This window comes from Pristiophorus japonicus, chromosome 9 (genome assembly GCF_044704955.1).
Source record: "Pristiophorus japonicus isolate sPriJap1 chromosome 9, sPriJap1.hap1, whole genome shotgun sequence".
Lineage (NCBI taxonomy): Eukaryota > Metazoa > Chordata > Chondrichthyes > Pristiophoridae > Pristiophorus > Pristiophorus japonicus.
In genome coordinates, this window is record NC_091985.1 from 15,060,750 (window position 1) to 15,073,086 (window position 12,337).

General features: G+C 46.0%; 1 protein-coding gene across 3 annotated transcripts in view; it reads right to left on the reverse strand.

The window, feature by feature from the left end:
- The window catches only part of vta1 (vesicle (multivesicular body) trafficking 1), a 226,161-nt gene that overhangs the window by 93,953 nt on the left and 119,871 nt on the right, over window positions 1–12,337 (reverse strand). For all 3 annotated transcript variants that reach the window (XM_070889089.1, XM_070889088.1, XM_070889090.1), the window contains exon 4: window positions 3,658–3,733. In XM_070889089.1, coding sequence (XP_070745190.1) covers window positions 3,658–3,733 — 76 coding nt within the window. The remainder of the gene's footprint in view (window positions 1–3,657; window positions 3,734–12,337) is intronic.

A 12,337-nucleotide genomic window follows, 5' to 3' on the forward strand; every position in this document is an offset into this window, starting at 1 on the left:
CAGTCTACTATGGCAGTGTTTCAAAGCAATATTTTTTTTAATCCATTAACCTAGAATATAACTTCTAAAAATCACCCAGCTTCACAAAACGCTCCACATCAACTTCCAAAATTCATTTAAAATTAATATGTGCATACATATTGTGTAAATATCAGTTTTGATTTTCTTTACAATTGCTAATAGTGACATACTTTCCAGTTCTATGACTGAGCCGGTGATGGGCAATTAGTGAGCACTCCCTAAGCCTTGATTCTATTTAATGGCTCGAAATTTTCAGTTGGAGGCGTACCTCTGGAGTACACCTCCGAGCCACTAAAAATATACAAACTTACCTTCAGGCTCCCTGGCTGCGGAGACAGTGGGTCCTGGGCCTGCAGGCAAATGCCTGCGCAAAGGCCCACGGGATCCCAGGGATGCAGGCGGTTCGGGATCATGTGGGCCAGGTCATCCAGAAAGGAGGATTACAATGGTGTCATTTCCGAAGGGAATCCCCTAATGACAAGCAATGGAATCCCCAAATAATTGAAGAATTTACACAATTCTAAAGAATTATGCCCTCATTTTCAAATGTAATTAAAAGTCACTTCAATACATCAAATACAGTAAAAATTTAATATTTCAAAAAATAATTTTAAAGATTTTAATCCGGTCAAAATTAACAAACTAATTTAAAATGTATGTGTATGATTTGTTCTAATATTTTTAATTTAACATTTATATTCGCCCGTACTCTGGTGAAAGCAGGCCCTATGTCTAGGTGAACCTTGACAGATCGCAAGTTCTGAGTTTTTGCGCATGCGGAAGCCCGAAACTTGTGGGGCCTTTTACAAGGCTTACGCTGGCGCCATGGGGAATGGAAAATCCGGGCCATTGTAATTTTTAGTGGATAAGCAAGTTCACAATAAAATCTGCATGTGTTTGGAATTGCATCAGTTAATCAAGAATAGCCAGTACTGATTTGTTGAAGGAATGTGGCACTTGATAAATTTAATGGTCTTTTGAGGAAGTGACCAATTAGATAGGACATGCTGTAGATGTGGCGTATGTGAGTTTTCAGAAGGCGTCTTACAAGAGTCTTGTCAATAAAAATCAGGTACACAGCACAACGGAAAATACAGCAGCACGGACAGAAAGTTGGTTGACCAATGGTTAGGATTAATGGGTGCAGCTGAGACGGGAGATGGGTTGGAAGTAGTGTACACCAATGGCCAGTGCTAGGTACACCATTGTTCTCACTATATATAGATTTGGACTTGTATATGGGGAACACAATCTCGAAATCTGTTAATGACAGAAAAGTTTGGCAAAATGTGAGAAATTACTTAAAGACAAGAGGATACAGGCAGGTTAGCAGAATAGGCAGAAAGGTGGAAGGTGCAAGGTAACAATGAGAAGTGTGGGGTAATAGCTTTTTGGAGGATAAACAAGACATGGGTGTAAAACACTTAATGTACTGTAACTGTCGGAAGTGTGGAGATAAACAGAAACCAAAGGGCTCAAACACCCAATTCCCTGAAAATTTGAGAGCAGGTAGAGGGAGTGCAATGAAGGTTCACTAGACAGATTCCTGGGATGGTCCTATGAGGAGAGATTGAGGATACGAGGCCTATATTCCCGAGAGTTTAGATGAATGAGAGGTGATCTCATTGAAACCTATAAAATTCTTAAAGGGCTTGATGGGGTGGGATGGCTGTGGAGTCTAGAACTTGGGGATCACAGTCTCAGAATAAGGGGTCGGCCATTTAGGACTGAGATGAGGAGAAATTTCTTCACTCAGAGGGTTGTGAAACTTTGGAATTCTCTGCCCAAACTGTTGTGGTTACTGAGTCGTTGAATGTATTCAAGGCAGTGGTCGATACATTTTGGGATATGGGGATTGTGCGAGAAAGGTGAGTTGAGCTAAAAGATCACGCACAACTTTATTAAATGGTGGATCAGGCTCAAAGGGCTAAATGGCCTCCTCCAGCTACTATTTCCTTTGCTCTAAGACAGATGAAACCAGAAAAAAGAATTATGAAAAAGGGCATAAACACCATAGGGGATGTACAGATGGATCCACCACAAGGGATAGCATGAGACCCCCGCCCCCCTTCGCCAAATACTGGGACCATTTTGATTGGAGCATGGCAATAAGGAGGAGATTCAATAGAGGTTTTTTTTTAAATGGTGAAATGTTTTGATCAGGTGAATAGGGAAAGACTATTTCCTCTTATCAGGGAGTCAGTCACAAAGGGTCAATAAGCAAGTGAGGTCCAAAAGAAATGTCTTTATGTAGAGGGTTACTACACCATGAAATGCTTTGCCACAGGTAGTGATTCAGGCAGAGATCACTGCAGCTTTTAAGAAAAACAAAGGAAGATGCACGAACAAGGCAATGGGATTGTTTTGGATTGCTCCATCAAAAAGCTAGACTTAAAAAAAAGTGTCCTCGGATATGGGGGACATTGATAAGGCCGTATTTATCGTCAATCCCTAGTTGCCGTTTAGAAGGTGGTGATGTAACTCTTGAACCGCTGCAACCTTTGTGATGATGGTGCCCCCACAACGTTGGGTACGGATTTGCAGGATATTGAATAGCGATAACGAAGGAATGGCCATTCATGCCCAAGTCAGAATGGTGTGCGACATGGAAGAGAATTTAAGAGGTGATGGTGTTCCCACAATATTCTCTCTCACCCGTCTCAGTACTGGAGGTTACAGGCAATGGATGTACTGTCAAAGTGCATCCTGCCAATCATATACACCGCAGCCACAATGCAACAATGATGGAGGGGTTTGATATCAACTCTGGAGACAGAGACACCCATCAAGTAAATTGCACTAAATAGCTTGAAGAAATCAAAATATGGACATGCTATCGTGGAAGGAGTGCGTTTGAAGGGATTTAGTCTTCGTGTGTGAATCGTTGTATCTCACCATCCCTTTTTTCCTTCTCTCCCTGCGTAGGATGCCTATTTGCACAATGCACACACAACAGCAAGTGGAAATATAATCTTGCACCAGTTGCTAGCATGAGTGCGAATGGCGAGAGAGAGAGAGAGAAAGAGAGAGAAAGAGAGAGAGAGAGAGAGAGAGAGAGAGAGAGAGCGCGAGAAAGGTAGGCTCACCCTCCAAAGCTTTCTTTCTAAAATGAACAGACTGGATTTTCACTATCAGAATTTCAGGTCGAGTGTCCATTCAGTTTTGCAACGCCCCATTATTGAATAGTTCTCCAATGAGTGAAGAGATCTTTAAAAATGACAACGGCAATGGTGTTTTTTCTTTTCCACCATCAACTAAAAGTCCCTCTTTGCTTAGGACAGTCCTCAGGGAAACGTTTGCCAATTTGTTGATTCGGCAGGATGCACACTTGCCTTAATTTAGGTTGGCAATTCTACTTTGTACTCCTCTCCTCAAATTTCCAAGAACAGTCTCTGCCCCCAAAAGGGAAATGTTAAGATCAATGAACAGATTAATCAGTCATTCACTTCATAACTGTTTCTGGGTCCTTGTGGTGTGAAAATTGGTTGCCGCAGTTGGCTAGATAACAGCAGCGACTGCAGTTTAAAAGTAACTCATTGCTGTGAAGCACTCTGGGATGTGCCATGATGCAAGATTTAACCTTAAATCACAGCACGCAATGCATTTCTGGATGAAGTATCTGCACACTATACTTGCCTCTTCAGTGAGCTCCCCAAACACGGTAAGGACATCGTACAACAGGCTGGCAGTGTAGAACGATTTGATCATGTTTCTGTGGAGAAGAAAACATTATTTCAAAAGTGACATAAGAACATAAGAAATAGGAGGAGTAGGTCATTTGGCCCCTCGAGCCTGCTCCACCATTCAATAAGATCATGGCTGATCTGATCATGGACTCAGCTCCACTTCCCTCCCCATCGCCGAGAGCATGAAGAAATCAAGCACAGGCAGCCAAAAGACCGCGCGGCAAACCTGTCCCAGCCACCCTTTCCCTGAACAACCATCTGTCCCACCTGTGCGAGAGGGACTGCGGTTCTCGTATTGGACTGTTCAGCCACCTGAGGACTCATTTTAAGAGTGGAAGCAAGTCTTCCTCGATTCCGAGGGACTGCCTATGATGATGACTCCTTATCCCTCAAAAATCTGTATCTCTACCTTAAATATATTTAATGAACCAGCCTCCACAGCTCTCTGGGGCAGAGAATTCCATAGATTTACAACCCTCTGAAGAAATTTCTCCTCATCTCAGTTTTAAATGGGCGGTCTCTTACTCCAAGACTATGCCCACTAGTTTTAATTTCCCCTATGAGTGCAAATATCCTCTCTGCATCCATCTTGTCGAGCCCACTCATTATCTTATAAGTTTCAATAAGATCACACCTCATTCTTCTGAACTCCAATGTGTAGAGGCCCAACCTACTCAACTTATCCCACAAAGTCAACCCCCTCATCTCCGGAATCAACCTAGTGAACCTTCTCTGAACTGCCTCCAATGCAAGTATATCCTTCCTTAAATACGGAAACCAAAACTGTACGCAGTACTCCAGATGTGGCCTCACCAATACCCTGTACAGTTGTAGCAGGCATGACTTCTCTGCTTTTATACTCTATCCCCCTTTCCATAAAGGCCAACATTCCATTTGCCTTCCTGATTACTTGCTGTACCTGCATACAAACTTTGTATTTCATGCACAAAGACCCCCAGGTCTGTCTGTGCTGCAGCACTTTGCAATTTTTCTCCATTTAAATTATAATTTGCTTTTTTATTATTTTTGCCAAAGTGGATAACCTCACATTTTCTCACATTATACTCCATCTATAGCCTGTCTATATCCCTTTGCAGATTTTTTTGTATCCTCCTCACAATTTGCTTTCCCACCCATCTTTGTATCATCAGCAAACTTGGCTACATTACACTCGGTCCCTTCATCCAAGTCATTAATATAGATTGTAAATAGTTGAGGACCCAGCACCGATCCCTGCAGCATCCCACTAGTCACTGTTTGCCAACCGGAAAATAACCCATTTATCCCGACTCTGTTTGTTAGCCAATCCTCTAGTCATACTAATATATTGCCCCCAACCCAGTGAGCTTTTAACTTGTGCAGTAACCTCTTATATGACAGAAGAGGCTTTTGACTGATGTTAGAACAATTACGTTGATGGCTTTTTAAAATTGCTCTTCAACACAATACTGCTGACAGTCTCAAAAACAGATCAATTTCTTACAGTTAAGATTTTACCTGCAAGTAATACTTGAAAAATAAATGATGAATGATGCAAGTCTTTCTTTTATCAAAAACACTTGTGTAATTAGCATAAATCACCTGTGTACAAGCTCTCATTGTTACATTACAGGTTACGTAGGCATGCACACATTTGATATAGAAACCTGAACACTAAGGTTTCTTCTATTTGTTCAGTGAGCGACACTGGTAAGGCAATATCACACTACCCTGAGGGCACCGAGAGTCAACCACATAGGTTGGGAATGGAGTCACACGTAGGCCAAACCAAGGAGGGTTGACATGTTATTCTCCTTGATGAACATTAGTAAATCAGTAGGTTAAACACAACAGGGATTGATTTCAAGGCACAAATATTACCTCAAGGACCAGATCATGCTCCACGCGTGGCTTGTCAACTGACAAACCGCTCAATTAGCTGACTCTTGTAGTCATTCCTAGGTCTCCTTCACTCTATACAAACGCTCTAGGATTGGTAAAGTCCTATATTCGGAACACTTAAGCAGTGTCAGAAGTGGGGCCATGCATATGACTACAAACACATTACCAACGACTACAGTATATCAACAGGAGTTTTAGGGACCACATACTTAGCAATTCATTTATTTTGGTAGGTTACCATACAACATATTTTACTTTTTAAAAAAAAAAAAAGAAATTAGTGCAAGAGTGGTTTTTCCAGAATAGATTTTCCTAATTATTACTGGATGAGGTTTGGGGCACGAAACCAAGAGATATTCTTGTTGATCTGTTTGACCCACTACTGTAAAATAGAGTCTGTTGCCTTGTTTACACTATAGTTCTCCTTACTTTCTGTTTACAGCAGCATAATGGAGTTAAATCAGTGTGACAGTTGTGAGTTCCCTGCCCAGTTGGCTCACGTTTGCTGCCAAAAGCCTTAGAAGATTTGTCAGATCAGAAACAAACACCACATTACTACATTCAGAGCCCCTGCCACTATAAACACTTGCTGGCTCCAATTGTCAAATTTACAGTGGCACCAAAACATGACAGGCCCCAGTCTGCTGCACTGACATTCTCTTTGGTGCCAGCTTAGCTCAGTTGGTACTCTAACCTCTCGCTGCGTCAGAACAATGTAGCTTCAAACCCCAATGTGGGTTTGAGCCCATAATCGAGGCAGGCACTTCAGTGCAGTGCTGAGGGAGTGCTGCATTGTCGGAGGTGCCGTCCAGCAGCCTGAGACCCTGGAAAATGTTTAAGAAATTCCAGGGCACAATTTAAGGAAGGGAGGGGATTTCTCCTGAGGTTCTGGCCAACATTCCTCTGTCCACCAATAGCACCATCAGTTGGTCATTCTGCACATTGTGGGATCCTGCTCTGTGCAAAATGGCTTGATGCGTGCTTTAAAAAAGTTAATTTGATGCGAAAACACTCTGGGTCCTCCTGAGGGACACGATAAAGTACTACATAAATAAAGGTTAGTTCTTTCTTTCTGCAGCAGTGATATAATTGTACTTAATTTAGCTGTTGAACAACTTCTCACTTTTTAAAATCAGCTTACAGTAAAAAGCAAGATTTATTTTTTATCTGTGCAAGTGCACCCAATTTGGGTTATGAATCGATTATAATACTTGAAAAGGAAATATTTGCAGGGAAATGGGGAAAGAGCAGGGGAAGTGAGACTAACTGGATAGCTCGTTCAAAGAGCCAGCACAGGCACGATGGGCCGAATTTCCCCCTTCTGTGCTGTAACATTCTATTGTCTGTATGTTGATCAAAAAAGGCATCATCCAGGAGCTCAGGTAGCTATCAAAGAAGTGATGTCCTTTGTGCAATTTGCAGGGAAGACATTACATTTGGTATAGCCGGCAGAAAGTTTAACTCTGCTTATGGTGTTTTCACCGGGTCCAATTTTTCAGCTCGGAATATTTCCGTCTCTCGCTGCCTCCTCCCACAGCCAGGCGCTCATTTTTGAGCAGAGAGGAAGGCAGTCAATCCAGCCTCAGTCTATGCTACAGGGGCCACATAGAAAGTTTCTTTGGATGCATCATGCTTGGTGGAGAGCGGGTTCTGTGCCTTGCTGCCACTTACCACTTAAGACTGCAAACTTACTGCATGAAGTACATTCAGAGCATCTCCCTGTATGGCATTGTGATATAACATCCCAACTAACACTGCATTGAAGTTGAGGAGGTGGCCCTGCAGTTTTGATTCTCTGCACTGACCAATGTGCAGAAGAATGGGGAGTGGAGGATGGTGGGGTGGGTGGGTGTTGCATTTAACTTGTATTCTGCAGCCAGATGACAGCAGGTTGCAGTTTCAGAGCTAGATCTGAGGAGGTCGCAGTGCCACCTTGTTGACCTTACACCCCATTGCCCTACTGCAATAAGAGGCTGCGTTCATCGAATCTTACTGCACTGAAGGAAGGCATTCGGCCCATCGTGCCAATGCCGGCTCTTTGAAAGAGCTCTCCAGTTAGTCCCAATGCCCCTGCTCTTTCCCCGAAGCCTTGCAAATGTTTCCTTTTCAAGTGTATATCCAATTCCCTTTTGAAAGTTATTGTTTCAGTCAGTGCATCCCCGATTATAACTCGCTGCGTGAAATAAAATCATAGGCCCCTTTTCTTTTGCCAATTATTTTAAATCTGTGCCCTCGTTACTGATCCTTCTGCCAGTGGAAACAGTTTCTCCGTTTATCAAAGCACTTAATAATTTTGAACACCTCTATTAAATCTCCTCTTAACCTTCTCTGCTCTTATGGCAGCATTCTGACATGAATGCAGTGTTCAAGAGCATGAACTGTGATCCACTGTTCTCCGAGATGAAAGGGAGCATATGCATGCTCATTTATTGTGACTCCCTTAGACAGGTTAATTGGGGACCTTAAGGTTATTAGAAACCCCAGAACTGAAAGGATTTCAAATGCCAAGTCTTAGAACTTCAAAAAAAAACTGCAGGGAATCCGCCCCTCATTAATTTATTGCATTCTATAATCAATGCCCCCCCCTCCCCCCAAGTAACAAACATTTTCCACCCCCTTAAATTACACAGGAATGAGTAAATTACAGTGCAGCCTGGTTATAGTTAGAGCAGGCTGCAGGAGCCAAGGAACACATCGTGCGAATAAAAATATGCACTGTGCTTATTAACTGGGATACCCAGCTGGAAATAAATTGTTCCATCAAAGCATCCCACCCCCATTAATAAGCAAAATCTCACTGTCAGTTTAGATGGGCTGGGGAAGCACCTGCACCCTGAGAAAATACCTCCTTTTGAAAGCAAACACCCCACGAACCACATCCTGCATCACTGGTATTGGCCAGGCTGGACTCCACTCTATAATATAACCATATGAGGTGCCTGGGCATCCCCAACAGGTCTGTGGCTGCCCCACTGATCTGCTGTGAGTACAAAGCGCACCATTTTGTTCGCAGCTGCCGCTCCGTGAGCCAAGTTATGGAATTCCGGCACCACTTCTATCAATCAGCACTTGGTTGCATGTGTGGAACCCTGCACAAGCACAGCTACTGCTCTCCCTGCTTCTGCGTTCCAGAGTAGCGCTGGCCGCCTGGTGGGTAAGCTTCATAAACATTGATGCCACGGCCAAGCACAGGATAAACCAGGCCCTGTTCGCTGAGCTTCAGTTTTCCTATTCAGGTAACGCTTGGAAGAATCAGGAAAAAGCAATGTAGGGGAATGGGGAAAGAAAATGCTGGAAACACTCAGCAGGTCAGGCAGCATCTGTGCAGAGAGAGAGAGAGAGAGAGAGAGAGAGAGAGAGAGAGAGAGAGAAAAAGAGAGTTAACGTTTCAGGTCGATGATCCTTCGTCAGAACTTAGGGCCCAAGTTTCGACCTCAGTTGCTCCTGATTTTTTGGAGCAACTGGTGTAGAACGGAGTATCTTAGAAATTCAAATTCTCGGCATTTAGTTTGCTCCAGTTCTAGTCAGTTAGAACAGTTTCACTTTGGAACAGAATTTTTTTTTCCAAAAGGGGTTGTGTCCGGCCACTTCAGCCTGTTTTCAAAGTTTCGGCAGTGAAAACTTACTCCAAACTAACTTAGAATGGAGTAAGTGAAGATTTTTGTACGCTCGAAAAAACCTTGTCTACACTTTAGAAAATCAGGCGTAGGTTACAAATCAGGCGTAGGGAATGGGGGGGGGGGGGGTTTAAAAGGGAAGTTTACAAACATTAAACACTTCAGTTTTACAAATAAAGAGCCATCAATAACAAATGATAAAAACATCAATAAATCAATCAAAAAAAATTAAGAAATAATTTTTTTTTAAATCAATAAATAAAACATTTTCTACATACTGACTGCAGCACCGGGAGCCCTCCAACAGTGTGCTGGGATGCCCCCCCCCAGTGTGTCTATCTCTGTCTGTGTGTGTCTCTCACACTCTGTCACTGTCAGAAAGACAGACACTGAGGGGAGGGGGAGGAGGGGGTAGAGGGAGGGAAACGGGAGAGGAGAAGGAGAAGGGGAAGGGGGAGAGGAGAAGGAAAGGGGAAGGGGAAGAGGAAAAGGAGAAGGGGAAGGGGTAGAGGAAAGGAGAAGGGGAAAGGAGGAGAGGAAAGGAGAAGGGGAAGGGGGAGAGGAAAGGAAAAGGGGAAGGGGGAGAGGAAAGGAGAAGGGGAAGGGGGAGAGGAAAGGAGAAGGGGAAAGGAGAAGGGGAAAGGAGAAGGGGAAAGGAGAAGGGGAAAGGAGAAGGGGAAAGGAGAAGGGGAAAGGAGAAGGGGAAAGGAGAAGGGGAAAGGAGAAGGGGAAAGGAGAAGGGGAAAGGAGAAGGGGAAAGGAGAAGGGGAAAGGAGAAGGGGAAAGGAGAAGGGGAAAGGAGAAGGGGAAAGGAGAAGGGGAAAGGAGAAGGGGAAAGGAGAAGGGGAAGGGGGAGAGGAAAGGAGAAGGGGAAGGGGGAGAGGAAAGGAGAAGGGGAAGGGGGAGAGGAAAGGAGAAGGGGAAGGGGGAGAGGAAAGGAGAAGGGGAAGGGGGAGAGGAAAGGAGAAGGGGGAGAGGAAAGGAGAAGGGGAAGGGGGAGAGGAAAGGAGAAGGGGAAGGGGGAGAGGAAAGGAGAAGGGGGAGAGGAAAGGAGAAGGGGAAGGGGGAGAGGAAAGGAGAAGGGGCGTGGGAGGAAAGGAAAAGGCGGGGGAGGAAAGGAAATGGGGGGGGGGGAGGAAAGGAAAAGGGGGGGGGAGGAAAGGAAAAGGGGGGGGGGGGAGGAAAGGAAAAGGGGGGGGGAGGAAAGGAAAAGGGGGGGGGAGGAAAGGAGAAGGGGGGGGGGGGAGGAAAGGAGAAGGGGGAGGGAGGCTGAACGGGCCCGGCCCAGCCCAAGACTTCGGGCAAGGCCCGCCCCCAGCACCAGATTTACAGGTAGGTGGCGTTGGGTCGGGAGCGCTGGTCGGGTCGGGGGGAGCGCGCGTCAGGTCGGGGGAGCAGAGGGAGGTCGGGTACGGTCCGGGGGGGGGGGGGGGGCGGTCGGGAGCACGGGTCGGGTCAGATCGGTTCGTGTCGGGGGAAGGGAGATCAGGTTGGGTCGGGTCCGGGTGGGGGTGGGGGGGGGGGGCTTGGGAGGTGGTGGGATGGAGGTCGGTCGGTTCGGGTCGCGGGGGGAGGGAGGGGGAGGTCAGGTCGGATGGGGGGGTCGAGTCCGGTCCGGGGGCGGGGAAGCAAGAGTCGGGTCGGGTCGGGAGGAAGCAGGAGCTGGGCGTGGGAGGAGCCTCATACACGCAGCCCCAGTGAGGCCATTGGGCCAGGGCTAGGGGCTGCGTGCTTCGGGCCCCTCCCACACGATTTTGGGCGCCCGGAGCTACTGCACATGCGCGCCCTCTGTAGCACGCATGTGCAGAGGTCCCGGCACTGTTTTCAGCGCAGGGACCTAGCTCCGCCCCCCCCACAGCTCGTGCTGCGCCGCGCCGAGGGCCAGAGGACCAGCTGGGAGCCGGAGAATCTGGAAGTTTTTTTTAGGCGCACTTTGTGGCACGAACAACGGGCGTCCAGGTCGGGGCTGCGCCGTTCTAGGCGCGGCCTGAAACTTGGGCCCTTAATGATGAAAGGTCATTGACCTGAAACTTAAACTCGGTTTCTCTGACTTGCTGAGTATTTCCACCATTTTCTGTTTTTATATTGGGTATACATTCAAGATCACCATTGAAAAATGAAGCGAGAGGCTAGGATTTGATTTTCTTTTTTTATACAGACGGTTGTTAGGATCCAGAAGATCTTAACAGTGTGGGAAGCAGAACCTGTCATGTATGTATGCTTGGGGTTACTAGCCACTGTCGGAGGTCATTAGGCTGTATGCATGTGTGCGGGCCAGGTATATAAAGCAAGCCACCATGTAATGTGGGCACTTTGGGCCCAAAGTTAGTTGAGCCAGGTTTGTACCCGAGTGAGTTTCCAGTATTCAGTGTATCGAGCTATTATACACAACATTTGGTGATGAGGTAACTCAAGAACCTTTGCATGCAAAATGAGCACCATTAGAATTCTGGAGAGATTCCTGGAGGGAGAGGACTGGTCGGATTTTATCTTTCGCCTGGACCAGTACTTCGTGGCCAACAAAATAGTGGAAACTACTGACGCAGTTAGGTGAAGGGCGGATTTCCTCACTGTTGGCGGTCCGAAAATCTATAACCTCAAAGAATCTCCTCTCGCCTGCACGTCCAACGGAAAAGGACTATGAGGAATTGTGCGCTCTGGCACGTGACCATCTCAAACCAAAAGGCGGCATCATCTTACACTATCGATTCTACACGCATGTTCATTCTGAGGGCCAGGATGTGTCGGAATTGGTCGCCGACCTAAGACGTCTTGCTGGGCCATGTAAGTTCGGAGATGCATTGGGAGACATGCTGCGAGATTTCTTTGAAATAGGAATCAACCACGAGGTGATCCTCCGGAAGTTATTGGCTGTGGAAACGCTGAACTTGAGCAAGGTCATCGCGATTGCCCAGGCATGCATGACGACAGATGATAATTTAAGGCAGATATCATCGATGAGTTGGTGCTCAACGGCAAGTACTGTAAACAAGATTGTGTCGTCGCATGGCAGAGCTGCTTATGGCAGGGCCTAATCGATTGCGTATGTGAAACCTGTAGCTGCTCAAAGTCCGCCAACGGGTACGAATCCGATTTCACCCTGTTGGAGTTGTAGGGGCAATCATCGGCATC